The sequence below is a fragment of the Watersipora subatra genome, chromosome 5 (assembly GCF_963576615.1).
Source record: "Watersipora subatra chromosome 5, tzWatSuba1.1, whole genome shotgun sequence".
In the NCBI taxonomy this organism is placed as follows: domain Eukaryota; kingdom Metazoa; phylum Bryozoa; class Gymnolaemata; order Cheilostomatida; family Watersiporidae; genus Watersipora; species Watersipora subatra.
Genome location: NC_088712.1, coordinates 9,810,401 through 9,825,175, shown reverse-complemented (window position 1 = coordinate 9,825,175; position 14,775 = coordinate 9,810,401). Strand labels below are relative to the sequence as shown.

Genomic DNA, 14,775 nt, shown 5'->3' with positions numbered 1-14,775 from the left:
TCTAATCTCTCCGTATTGGGTGGTACAACTTGCAGCTGCTCTGCGGTAAACGTTCGGTCATCAATGCCTTAGAGCGTGTACACGGATGGTTGATTCTCAGCTGAACGAATCTCATCTATGGTGTATACGTCTACTGACCAAATGGCATCAGTGGCTCTGTACCGCGTGTCATTGTGCTCTTCTCCGGGTTTTTATTTTATGTCGACGGATTTTATTTTATGTCGACGGATTTTAAATTTGGTTGACGGATTTTATTTATGTCGACGGATTTTAAAATTGGTTGACGGATTTTATTTTATGTCGACGGATTTTAAAATCGGTTGACAGATTTTATTTTATGTCGACGGATTTTAAAATCGGTTGACGGATTTTATAGAAAAGCTTTAAAGATAATTTTTAAAGTCAACAGACTTTAAAAATGATTGTCAGTCGGACTATTTTTCTTAGTAAAATGTTTTAAATTCAAATTTACTCTAGCCATTCTATGCAGTGATATGAGTGCCCACTACCATCGGTTTTCTTTACAAGCCCGCAGTAGACAAACTCCCTATCTGGTAGAGCACTATCAGCTGCATATTCTGGCATATAAACTTTGTATTCTTCCTCAGTATCCATATTAATTACACTGACTATATATGTGCCAAACCTTGTTGGTTTTGATTCTTTGCTTAAACACATTTGCGGTATCTCTTTGGTATTTCACTAATCTTGCGCACCACAGCGTGTGAAGCTCCGTATGTTTCTCCTCTGATTGTAATTGGCATTTTTATTTATTATACAGTTTTCTTTAACCCTACATCAAACTGAGCACTGCATACGCCTGTCATATCACAAAATCATTCAAGCGCTATATACTTGCAAGTGCTATGCACAGGAAGGATATCTACTTTGTGCATCTAACAACTAATAAACACATTTTTGTTACTATGGATTATAATGACTAGTCATTATAATCCTACAGACATACAACTACAGTGAGCACTCGCCTGGGCTGTCGGATTAAAAAGATTAATGGGCTTTTTGCTTAGAGTAGGCATTTGCTTATTCAATATTAAAGTTAGTAACATACCCACTACGTTGTGACGTACTTTGTATAAATAATTCAAAAGTAGCGCAAAAAACTAACGCTTGTTTGTATGGATGTAAAAACTGATTGAATAACCATTGCTAATAATACTACAGTCAATTGATGAAATACAATCCGCTCATGATATGTCTTATAGGTGTTATACAATATCCACACCTGTCCAATTATTGTTGACTTGGTATTCATGTATACAATGTACAACCTACCACTAGTAGGTGATCTACTGCAGTGGTGGGAGGTCTGGCCAGCCTTCCGCTTTAGTATCCGCGAACCGTCCCTATCCTCGGAAGCACTGTGTAGGTTGTGATGCTAGCTGTAGTGCCCCCGAACCGTCCCCTTCCTCGGAAGTACGGTGTAGGTTGTGGCACTGGGACTGCATGATGATATTTCGAATGGGGAGCCATAGGAGCAAGGAGCAGTGAGAGGATCGTCATGGGTGGCGGTTCTTGTAAGAAGGTAGTGCAGCTTCCCCTTCCGAGAGTCGTTGTGTAGAACCCCTCCAAGGGGAGGGCAGCGTGGAGAGCTGGATTACCACTACAGTTCACCTAGCGCATAGCCTCGTCTTCGGGGCACCCAATGCCAGCTCTCCACAACACCAGTTTTACACCTTTTTTTCAAAATCCTTGGGATTTTGAAAACTTTGTAAAATTCTAGATTTTTTAGACAAAAAATTCTGAGCCAGAACCGTTACTTTACATACTACTTTCCCTTTGTTTCAACTCGGGGAAGTCAGATTCAAAAATGCTTCTTATCTCCACCCGCGGCCCAACTATCTCCACTCGCGGCCCAACTATCTCCGGCCCAACTGTTATATCTCTGGCTAGAGCCAGAAATAAATATTTTAGATCTTTCATACTCAAGTCGTCCACTGTAAGACGTTTCTTCCCATCGGCTTTTTTCAGCTTCAGTTCTGTTCGCAGCCAATCTCGAAATTCTAAAGGCGCATATTCATCTAACATTAACCCTTTATGTACCCATTCAATTGCACTTTTGTTTTTTACAAACCATTTTTCATAATCATCTAAATTATCATAACCTTGAATGTCCAATTCTTCAACTTCAATCCTTTCCCATGCATTTTCTATAGCTTCCTTCAGCTCATCTTTGTTCATATTGTTGTAGTTTTCGATTTGTAGGAGTTTTGCATCTAACTTAAAACTTCTCGCCATTTATTATATGATTATGGCTTTAAGCCTACATCAAATGATCTAATGTTTAGACAAAAATTCTGGTCCAGAATAGTTACTTTACATACTACTTCCCCTCCTTGGTCTTCCCCCTCCGAGCCTTCGACTCGGTACTTCCCCGAGTTGGTCTAAACCATCTGTCTATCTCATGTTGGTCTAACCGTCTATCTCCACTCAAGCTCTCAAGGTACGCTATCACAAGGTACACCTCCACAAAATCCACAAAGGCTCGAACTAAAGATTTTAGTTCTTCCATACTCATGTCATCCACTTTTTCTTTCATCCACTTAATATTCATGATTTATTATAGTATAATAAATAGACAATCAGAGGTTTAAAGAATTTTGTATAATAAAGGAGATTGTACAAATGGCAAGCGTGACCAGCACTTAGGTCCTGCAGTCGCGTGCTCTTTGGCAGCCGTACCTTCTCTCCGTACAATTTTTTGAAATTTCTTCATTTTATTTTTTCCATTTTTCAAAATCCCAAGGATTTTGAAAACTTTCTAAAAATCTAGATTTTTTCATCTTAAGACAAAAACTGCCAGGGCGAAAATTCTGGGCCAGCAACCCCCTTTCATATACTACTAAGAGATGATATATTCTAACAAGCTCCAGCTATGAAAGATTGTAGATGCATCAATGGATAAATGGTTCAAAAGCGGCATATTTACAATAACACTATAGTGAGACTCATGAGCTCTACAATACTTAGTACAATGACGCAAACCCTATAGGTAGCAACAAGTTTGCTGAGCTCAGACCTGCTCATGTATGTCCTCTACATGTAGATGATATGCCTCAAAGTGTTTGTGTGTGTCCAATACATGAGAATATGTTGAGGTGTGTTTCTGTGCTAGCTAAGACCCATAGTTTATCATCTATTGTTTGTGATTTAGTCAATACCATTGTATGTGACCATACTATCAAAAAGTGTATGCATTGCTGAATACTCATTGTTGTGAGTGCAAGCCAGTAAAGGTTTTCTATTTGGTTATCATAGACAATGTGGACACGCAAGTAGTTTTGTTTCAGTAGGAAACAGTTGACAAAAAGGTTCAAAAGGTAAGGCTTGAAGGTTCAGTTAATGAGCTCCTCGATTGTTGGGTGAAACAATGGGGTACTTTTCTGACTCGCTGTTATATTAAAAATGCTCAAGCTTCATATGATAAACAATTGAAAAAAATAGGCATCAAATGAAGCAGTTTTGCAAGTTGAGTTTAGTGAATACTACCAAACATTTCATCAGGATGAAACCCAAGCTGCTCACTGGGCATACAACCAGGCAACATTGTTTACCTGTTCCACATTGACTGATAATGGAAAACATAGCGTTCTTTTTGTCAGTGACTACCTAAATCATGATAAGTATTCAGTTTATGTGTACATTGACAAGCTGATATCAATAATATAATCTGAAATTGAAAGCATAATTTCAGTCTGCATGTTTTCAGATGGCTCGGCATCACAGTTCAAAAACCTTTTCATGTTTGCTAGCCTTCACTGGTTGAAGTTGGCCCATGAACTTCTGCATTTTGAATGAAACTTTTTTGCTACCTCCCATAGAAAAGGGCTAGTCGATGGTTTGGGAGGTAGTTTAAAAAATTGGTGTGTCGCACTGCATTAGGGCGTAAAGCTCTTGTGACCAATGCAGAGAGCTTTACTTAATCATGTAAAAACTCGACTGATACAGTTGTTTTAGTTAAATGTGATAGAATTTTAGAGAAAAAAATCTGAATCAGCAATGGAAAAATATCATAGCTTTAAAAGGCACACAGCTTATTCACTAACTTGTTCCGACAGAACCTATAAAGTTGCGGACGGTTGGGTTCGCCGGAATGTAAAATGGGTCGTAGCATTTTAAGATCTGTGTAAGTCTACATAAACGGGAACAGTATATTTTTAAAGAAAAATTGAATCATTTTAAAATAGTTTTACTGATATGTCTTGCCCAGAAAAGCACCTTGCTTCGTAAATACATGCTGCATTTTTTCACTTTTAGATATTTTCAGTAAAAACATGTATTTTATTATTTTACCGCATATTGTCAATACAAGGTATTGCACAATCAATTAAAATAGTATTATGCTCTTTTTCTTGTAGAATCAAGTGTGTTTTATAGTTACAATAAAAACCATAGACAATAATTGTGAATCATTTTCAGACATGTCCCATCATTTGGGATTGCAGTGGTCCTATCATTCACATCTTCCAGGTTAGCTGTTTGAGACATTTAATTAGATAAAGCCAGAGTCAATCAAACCACCTGCATATGTGGCCAATGGTTTTTGAAAGTCCTATGCTTTAAAACTCAACCAACTCGCAGATATTTTGCATCATAAGTTGAATACAAGGCACACAAAAATTAATTTGTGTGATGTCCCATCATTTAAACACGTTGCACTTCATAGCTCTGAAACTACCATTTTAAAAACAGTAAACTTTATGAAATGTGAAAGCCAAGGAAATACTGCATCAATAAATTTAAATAACTGTATTTTGGGAACAATTGTGTATGTGTAGTTGGCATCAAATAACTCTAAAAGTTCCATCCTTATTAAATAAGAATGGAGTCTAAATAAGGATTATTCTATATCGGTGTGTGCATAAATTTTATGAACACAACGATACAGAATAATCCACGGGGTAGTTTAAAGTTACTGATGTATTTACAGATGTGAATTACACATTTTGAGTAGAAATATTGCTGATGTCTCGAAGCAGTGGCAAACTTTCAATGATGTAATTTGTAATGAACATACATGTATAAGTCAGCTGTTTGCATAGATTTTTCGTAAAGTTGTGAGTAGATATTGTTTTAGAATGGATCTCAGCAAACTTTCTGCACGTAAAATTATTCGATAGAATTTTTTTTCAGAGTGATAAAACTCTAATGTGGAAGGTCGCTATTGGTGTATAATATTTAAATAAATGAAAATTAAACTTATTCTAGTAAATGGTCTAAATTAAGAAAATAGTTTCTTGTGATTCTAATTGTGGCTCATCTACAAAGCATCCTGACAATTATGGTATTTCTCAGTATACTTACTTTTCTCTCTCACTTTGCTGACTGAAGGTACTTCAACAGATGGTATGATTTCATCAATCAACCTTTGTATTTCATTCTTTGTGTCGCTGTAGCTGGAGACCATATCACACTACAATGACAATATGGAACAGTTAGTCTTCAGGCCAAAGAGACTGTGAGGCAACCAAAGTTACCAATTAAATACAAATTATACTTAAATTTTCTGCAAAACTTTTATGAATTTTATTAGCTGCATCAGAAATGACACACTTTATCTCTGTGTGTGCGGGTGTGCGTGTGGGTGTGTGTATGTGGGCTTGTGTATGTGCGTGGGTGCATGCGTGATAAAGTGTGCGTACACAAGTGTCTGTGTGTGTTGACATGTGTTGACGTGTGTGTGGTTGTGTGTGCATGTTTAGGTGGGTGTGGTTGTTTGTGGCTGGGTGGGAGGGTCAGTGTGAAGGGTGTGCATTGCTAAAACTACCAGTATACTGACAGCTCACATTCCACAAGCAACAAAACAACATAAAGCTATCTAGGAAACACGTTGACTGATTCACATTTTAGGTTCATAAATTATGAAGGTCAACATTGCACTATTATCAAGCCTTTCAAAAATCAAGAGTAGTAAAGACTACTAAATTAAGCCAAGACTAATTGTTGATTACCTGTGAAAGTTAACCATACTGTGAGAGTGATTCAATAGACAAATACACCAATGACTAGCAAAATGCTGTATAGACTACAGACTAGTGCTTTGAGCACCAACTACAGAACTTGGCTATCACTGAAAGCAAATACCTAACAACACCTAACAACTACCCTGATTTCTGTAGGTAAATGACGAAGTCTGCAACCCTCTACAGAGTTGCACATTGGAAGAGCAGAAAGCTGTGATAATATTTTCAATGCTGATAGGAGTAGAGCTGAAATAATTTACAGACAGTCGTATGAAAAACGTATGAAAGTAAAGGTAGTAACAGAAAAATGTCTAGAAATGCCAAAACACTGTGATTCAAATTTGAAACTTTTGTCAAAAGCCTGTTGAACTTGAATGGAAGATCTAGGAGGCCTGTTGGGGTCTAAAAGTTTAAGATGACAATATCTGGGGAAATAGGTCATGGCGAAAGTAGTTTGGGTTATGAAGTGTTCCAAGTTTGCTTCCTTTCAATCTGTTTCTGTCAAACACAGTACATACTGTGATGTGCAACACCAGTTTCATTAAAGTCAGGCTCACATAAAGAAAAATGTTGTCAACTGGCACTATTCTTCAAACAATTCAAACCACACACAGCCAGAATTTCTCCAAAAGAGTTCTCCAGTGTTAACTGAGAGTCTCACAGACATATAGCTCCAAGTAAAGCTCTCGGTGGCTATTATCTGTTTTGTCACATAAAGGACGCTCTATGTGGAAATCAGTTTTCTACTATGAAAGACGCATAAGAGAGCATGTGAGAGCATGCCGACTTACACTAGACGACTTCTATCATAGTCACATCAGAAAGCAAATAAAGCATTAAAACAAATGTAATACGATGCAGGAAGCCGGTGTAGAAAAATGAGATACTGTACAATATTATATGATTCAAATAGAAACTTCCAGATTAAAATGTGTCTTTACTTATTGAATCCCCCTTGTACCTGATGAGCATGTCTGGCTCTAGACTCTGTTTTGCGCATGATATTTCTTATCTGGCTCCATTTCTTGAGTATCTCATCTTCGAGAAAGTCAGTCATGAGCGTTTTTGTTCTTAGACGCTCCCCCATATACTTATCCTCTAGCTGTTTGTACTTGGACTCCAAAGCATTGATCTTCAACAAGTGAAACAACCTGATGACAAAGGTTGTCTTGAAAGCACTAGTACTGCTATATGCAAGACCCTTCTACTAACTTAGACAAAGTATTTATTAGGTTACGATAGCTGGTAATCACTACCTGCAATTTGTGGAAATTGTCAACAAGTCCTATACATTGTTCAAACATGTAACTCCACAATTAAAAGTTTAATATTTTATCACATCATCTAGCCCACAGCTAGAAACGTTCTCTTTTATCATGTACAACCTGACAAGACAATCTATTGCGCAACGTAGTTTTATGTCGCATGATGTTACAAAAACAGCTTTGAAGTTAGCAGTACAGAAAGACAACTTGATAAAAGGTAGCATACATCTTAGAAATAAATCATTAAATGGTATAACAGCCATATTTGAAAAGATAATATGCTGATGCAGAATATATTATATCATAGATTTTCTGAAGCGTATTTCCCTATGAAAACATTTTATAAATATTATTTTTACTTAAAAAGTTGATTCATGACCCACAAGACCTCCCATCCAGTTATACATAACAAGTTTATAAAGAATGATGCCTTTGCAAAGAATAAACAGAGTTAGGATTGATTAACTAAATATAATTTCAGCAACTTCAGAGGCTTTTAGAACTTGCATCGTTATCCAAGTTGACAACCTGTCATGTTTATTTTTATAGGTATTACAATTATCTATTGTTTTAGTGACAAGATATTGAGCATTGTTCCAATATTGTAGCCTCTAAACAAAGCTTATTTTATTAAAATAATAGTATAGGGAGTAAGAAAATGCTATGTTAAACACTTGGCAATAAAATAACAACCTGTTCATCCCTTTTATGATGAATCTTTTGCACCGTCTCAGCTGTTTCCTTGTCATACTCAGCAAGTGTTTGAGAAGTGAACTTGAAGATTTGTTCCAAACTCTCTTCCTTCTCAATCATCCCTTTCTTTAGCTTGTTTATCTTATTGTTCAGTGACTCTTCAAGCTGTTTTAAAGTCATAATCTGGTGAGACTCTCCTGAAACAAACCAAGGTTCACATTCAAATACTCAGTACAGTAGGCTCTGTGCAAGATTTGAAACTTTTATTAAATTTATCTAAATGTGTTCATAATACAATGCTATTTAAAAACAACACTAGCAAAAAAGTTGGGTAACGCACAGCAAATGTCATCAAACAGAAAAATACAATATTTCACCATTATTCGAGCTAAAACCATAAAAGCTCGTACAATTTTAAAAACTAAAAAGCAATATTTACAGTAGTATCATATCTATTGGACACATGTTCATCATCATTTCATGAATCACAATATAGTGGAAAATTATAGTTAGTATCATAAAAATCTTAATTTACATCACAACCATCCATGACCTATCAATGAACAAGTCATATCGATTTTCCGTGATACCATTCTGACTAAATTAATTCGAATGGATTTTCGAACAATTGATATACCTCTAATATTTATGCCATATCTTGAGATTAAATGCAGATATTGTTTTACAATTAAATGCCTCTGTTCAGAACAAAATTTGCTACAAGATAAGTATAAAATTGTTTAGTGAATCCAAATCTGGCAAAATTTCTGACGCTTAATTTTGCATTGAACAAATGTGGTGAATTTCTTATTTCCATGACATTCGCGATCTGGTTTCCCAATTTGAAAAAAATAATTAGAAACAGAATCGCTTATTAAATCTTTTCGATCAGTTGCACGTGATTGGCAACAGGTTTGTTTCATTGGAGACAAAATTTGATTGGTTTAGCTAATGTTTAGGCCTCCGAATGAAAAAAATGAAACCATGTTGAGAAGACGATACATTGCTTACGGTCTGTACTTAAATAACCGCCATAGCCGAGACATCGGCTAATGGTAGCAAAAGTGTTAAAAAGAATGTGAAAAGGTGGAAGCAATTCTACCGATGATCCGTCACTAATCTAATAATTAAATAGGTATAATAACAGTTGAAAATCAAGGTTGTTTTGGTAAAACTATTTATATTTGGAACCACTCTGCATAGTATTTCTTTATAAAAGTTTCGCTAAATATTTTACTATTCCAATTTGCCAGTTAGTGTACGAGGTAAACTATTTATCTCAAACTAATAATAATTACAAGGTTTTAAAGATTAATTTAGACAGTTTTATTTTCTCTATAACTTGATGAGTTCTCTTTATAATCTATGCACAATGCTTTGACCACCGTTACTCTTACCATCATCACAAACTTTTTCTTTGCAAATGCATTCAATGCAGATCATCTTCAGACATTTATCACATCCCAAACTAATTGGCTTGTCAGTATGATCAGCACAGACTCTGCTTTGCTGACTCTTTAGTAGCTCATACTGTTCCATGTTTATGGTTGGATGAACTTTTCCAATCTCTTCATGGTACTCTCGATGAACCTAAAATGTAAAGTGTGTCAAAACAAATTCCAAAAGTTCACCAAATACAGTTGAATTAGATGCTCATCGAGAGAGAAAGTTATGAAATCGCTGAGTTATATTAGGCCACCAACAACACTTCCCATACAACAGCTGTCTGCAATAAACCCCCTGAAGGAATTAGCAGACCAAGTATTTCAATGTGGTTGCACTCCTGTAATTCTCATCACAAATCACTAAAAATAGAAAATCTCACCAAAAATATAGTTTGTTAACCAAATTGATATATTTAATTAGCTAAGCTCATTTAATAGCTTATCCTAACCTATTCTTATCTACTGATATTTACTGAGATATGAAACCAAAAGATTAATAAACCAATCGCTTATCAATAGATAATTGAGACCATTTTGTTACAATGTCCACAGTTATTGGGGATGTTTGTTTATGAATAATTACCTTGACAACATTGAATGAACTTTAGCTGTGGCACAAACTATTTATTGTAAGTCATCAGTTGTGAGAGGAAAAGCAAATCTGACAAACTTCAAGTGATAAATTCGCCAGCAAGTTTTTTATTTAGCAATATTTTTATTAGCAATTTTATTTTTTCCCAAAACCTGATGTTGAAACTTCAAATAAAAAATAATTTATCCACTCATTCATACCTCATGATGCTTGACACAGTAAATTGTATCACACGGAGGACAATAAGAAAATGCTTCCTCATTATCCTTTCCTTTAATTGCACAGATATCACATGACTTCGTCTTATCCTTGGCTATATCGTATGCTGGCAGCTGGTTAAGTGGTACTTCACATACTTGACTGTAACAAGCATACAAAAATTGAAAAACTGAATGACATTCAGGTCCATGTGAAAAACATTTTCTTAGAGTGAGTTTACCGTGCATATTTTCACTACTTTGAACTCAATGAGAAAGTTAATGATGGAGATACAATTTAGTTTAGAGTGGGATCAAAACTTATGTCGCTTCGACTTACTGAATTTAATATCCCAAAATTTTAAACCATTGTATAGTTGTATCGGTATAGGAGTGCCTTCTATATTATTTTAGTTTTTCTTGGATAGTCAAAATTGTTTCCTATATATATATATACATATATAATATATATATATTTTTTTTTGTTTCACTGTTTATATGTGGTCCACTTTCCATTGCACTTTCAATGCCAAGCCATGCCAAGAGGAGCCAGTCAGCCGCAATTTGACGCCATTGGGTTCTAATCTTATCCTTGCCGACAATTAAGGTTAAGCCAATGGAAAATGCTTTTAGGCCTGGTATTCTAAGCGCTTGGCTTCCTAGTGTAGGATATCTTTATTTGCTTGGCCTAATTCTAGATTGATTGCTATGTCAGTAATGGCCTTAGCAGTATCATGCCAATGGTCTCTATTTCCATATTGTTGAAGTTGTTGGGTCCTCCTTCATTGGTAGTCGTCCAATGCCAGGCAAGTGACATCAGCTCAAGATGTTTGGCTCTGAGCCACGTAGAAAGAACTCTTTTGGCCGAGACAATTTCGCCAAAGGTGAGCTGCGCTTGTCTTCCTTTATCTGCCATTTTGTTGGCTCACGTATAATCACTAGTGGTAGTTGATGAGAAGGTACACAGAGCCACTTCTAGGTCTGCAAGATATCACCGATCTTGGAGGAAATTGTTCCACTGGAAAAGTCGATGTGGTACACCATGTTGTTGTATTAGTCATATTGAAAAACCTGGTCATATGACATATGCTGGTATGTGCTTGGGCAAACAAAAGCAGCAAAATGTTGAAAGACAAGGTGCCACTCCATCCTGAATTACAGAGCCCACAATTATCTTCCATCTTTACAAGTATGGCGGTAACATTGTCTCACATTCACTTATGTGTGTAAATTTGTTTTGGGAAGCTTAGCAAGGCCAGGGCATCCACCTTGGTCAACTAAAGTTTCAAAGTCTGAGTAGCTAAAACTTCAGTAGACTGGTTCTCTTTATTTACAGGCTTTGGCAATTCCTCTGCAACAACTGAGTTGCAGAGGAATTATAATCAACATAGTGGTTACCATAGTAATCAGGGAGACGCAAGAAGTTACGCCTACCCTGCCGCCACATTTTTCCTAAAGCTTGTTCACCTTTTATGTAGCCCCAGCAACGACCACTCGGCTGCTAAAAGTGATCCAATTTGATTTATCCACTGCTCTGCTGGCTAGCACTTGAATAGAGACATAACAAAAAACCAGTCTTATGCTATAAGACCTTGGAGTCAATATGTCAACCAACTTTGGCACCTCAAGAAGATTATTTGATTCTTGCATAGCAATTGTGTTGATGACCCTTGAGTCAAATTAGTTGAGCATCTGTCTTTGGTGGTTACAATAATGATGGTGTGTTTGTGTTAGCCATTTGTGTTAGCTGTGAACATTTTGCATGCATTAACACATCTCTGGCAAATATTTAATGACAAACGATGCCGACTCGCTTGCCTTCTAAGAACTTTCTCTTCACAATTCATTTTCAAGTTTGAATAGAAATTTTTTTAACTCTGTTTAAAGAGAATATTCATGCCAAGAGTTTATGTAAATCAAACATTGACCAGCTTCCAAACATGAAACAAACACCATCACGGAGCAACATACCTACAGTCTTCCAATGGACAAATTAGAATGTTATTCTCATCATAGAAGCCAGTCAGACATTCAAGGCAATGTACATGGTTGCAGGTAAGTCGACGAGGATTGGGTAGAGCTACTCCTTGTCTCAAACAGAAACCACATTCTACGGCAGGTGGAACAATCTCTTCCATGTTAGCCATGATAGAAACTACAAATATGATTTAAATATCTATATCCCAAAGTTGACTGCATGGTCTAGACTCTAGTTGACAGTAAACACACAAGTTGTGTAAATTTATGCTTGTATTACACCTTAGTATTTTCTGACAGGTAACTCAAGTTTTGACCAGATTATATTTATACATATATTTGTACATGTATATCTTAATTACCATTTTTTTCAATTATATCTCCAGAAACACCAATTAAGATCACAACTAATTTTGAAAAAAAGTAGTAACTTCGCCACTGATTGATCTTGATACAGAAAACATGGCATGTAATAAATTGTGCCTGATGGGTTCAACACTTGTAACCCAAACAGAAAAGGTCAAAGCAACACTCAATGCATTTACCAACAATTAACCACAAATATACATGATCAAACATTGACATGTAATCAGTTTTAACAATTATCTTTAGCTCACCTGGAAACATATTACCCTCGCATTTTATTACCATTGTTTTAGTTGAACTAATAAACGTAACAAGCCATATAATGTAACACTTCAGCGATGATTGGTTTTGACGCATATTGTAGCTTCCACAGTGCGACAGTAAAAATAGTAGCCTAAGCAATAAAAAAATTAAAATGAATGTTGCAAATTGCAACTAAGTTATTAGCATGATGGATACCGGCCAGCATTTCAATTTTGATTGTAAGACAATTAGGTACACAAAATAACAAATAAGAAATACCGTTGGCTAAAAGCTTAATCAGACAAGTGGTTTGAGTGCTGAGTGTGTAGCAATTACAAGTACAGTGCAACCTCGGTTCTCGAACACAATCCGTTCCAGAAGGTTGGTCAAAAACCGAGTTGTTCGAGATCCGAAACAGGTTTTCCCATTAGAACTAATATATATAAGTTTTAATCCGTTCCAACACCCTGAGTGTTTACCTTTTTAGTATTTTATACATTATTGTATGCATGAAATTGCACATTAAAATGCTGACCAACACATAAAAAGCAATGTATATCTCAGAAAATGTTAAGCAAAATGGCAAATACACAAATAACATAAACATAAATGTAACCCAGGCTAATCGAACGTTCGCGTTGTCGTAATCTTCCATACGAAAGATTACACTAACATGAATGTGTAAAAAAAAGAATAAAGAAAAGAATTATGAATAGGATTTTTTACTCGGCTACAGGATATTCTTTTCTCTTAAAATATCTATCCAATGACACATTCTTCTGCCTTCTTTTTAGCACTTTTCGGAAGTGGTTCATGATAGTGTCGTTAAGGTCATTGATGACTCTGGTGGCTGCAGCTTTATCGGGGTGGTGGAGTTTGACGAAATTCTGTAACTCGGCCCATTTGCTACACATTTGTTTAATCTCGGACAATGCGACAACAGTTGGTCACGGCAAGAGCGATCTACTCCTGTACGCCGCTCAGCATCCCACCCTCACGTACGTACTCACGCGTCATACCGGCGTTCGAACTCCGATTTTTGTTCACACTTCGAAGCAAGAATTTCTTGAATTTTTTGTTCGAACTGCGAGTCGTTCGAAAACCGAGGTTCTACTGTAATCAGCAGTCAACTCAACACTTTCAAAGCTCTGCAATCAGTTATGAATGCAACTTAATCAAGGACCAGTCGATCCTCAGTAAGATGGACTACTTTAGTCTGGACATTATACAGACCATTTTAGTAGTGTATGTATACTTTACTAGTGTATAGATGATTAATGCTACAGGAGGCCTATATGTAATCACTACCAAATAGATTGTCGACAGTCTGAGTACTTTAAAAATATGTCAAGTAGCAGCAGAAGACAGTTTTTACAAAACTAAGACGCGGATCATTCTAGGTTTAGGTTTGACTGCAGGGGTTGGTGTCTAAGAGGTAAAACTACGCTTCACAATTGCTAATTTAAATACTATACACATATTTTAACTGCAGAAAGGCTGCTAATTGAAAACTATCACCAGTCTGCTCAGTGCGATCAAAGCCATTGGCTCATCTGTGAAAGTTACCTTAAAACGTACAGGCTTTTATAAAATAGTGCTTAGCTCATTATACCTTTTTGAAAACGTTTATCCTTTTTAATCAACTCTCATGAAAAACTACTTTATATTAGTGTTTGCTGTGTAATGGCTATTACACTTAAATTTGGAGTTATTATTCCTTTATTATTCAGTTCAACTATTTACTGTTTGCGCTATGCCTATGTTTTTGAGTTATTTGCAATTTATAAGACGTCCGGTCTGTGTGTCATGAAATCACCAAACAACACATATATATTGTCATATATATTACAAACTTTAAATATAAGCCCAGGAATAGTAGTTGTAACATTAGCTACTTTTTAGTAATTCGGTGAGAAATGTATAAAATGTGATTACTAGCTTACAGGTTGACTTGCAACAAAATTCACATTACAGTGATTTGGTATCAAAATATTCACCATGTTTTACTCTGCTGTG

The 14,775-nt window shown here is 36.0% G+C and overlaps 2 protein-coding genes across 2 annotated transcripts in view; both read right to left on the bottom strand.

Annotated features, from left to right (window-relative positions):
- Positions 1-7,357, bottom strand: part of LOC137397099 (uncharacterized) — a 28,441-nt gene extending 21,084 nt beyond the window's left edge. The window contains exons 1-2 of the mRNA XM_068083385.1: positions 6,943-7,357; positions 5,323-5,431 (exon numbers count right to left, since the gene is read on the bottom strand). Coding sequence (XP_067939486.1) covers positions 5,323-5,431; positions 6,943-7,068 — 235 coding nt within the window. The 5' untranslated portion in view covers positions 7,069-7,357. The remainder of the gene's footprint in view (positions 1-5,322; positions 5,432-6,942) is intronic.
- Positions 7,358-7,912: 555 nt separating this feature from the next.
- On the bottom strand, positions 7,913-12,320 carry LOC137397098 (uncharacterized). The gene is made up of 4 exons (XM_068083384.1): positions 12,145-12,320; positions 10,177-10,336; positions 9,337-9,529; positions 7,913-8,136 (listed from the first exon to the last, which is right to left on the bottom strand). Exons 1-4 carry the CDS (start codon positions 12,318-12,320, stop codon positions 7,913-7,915), a joined length of 753 nt encoding a protein of 250 aa, XP_067939485.1.
- Between the last annotated feature and the right edge of the window lie 2,455 nt (positions 12,321-14,775).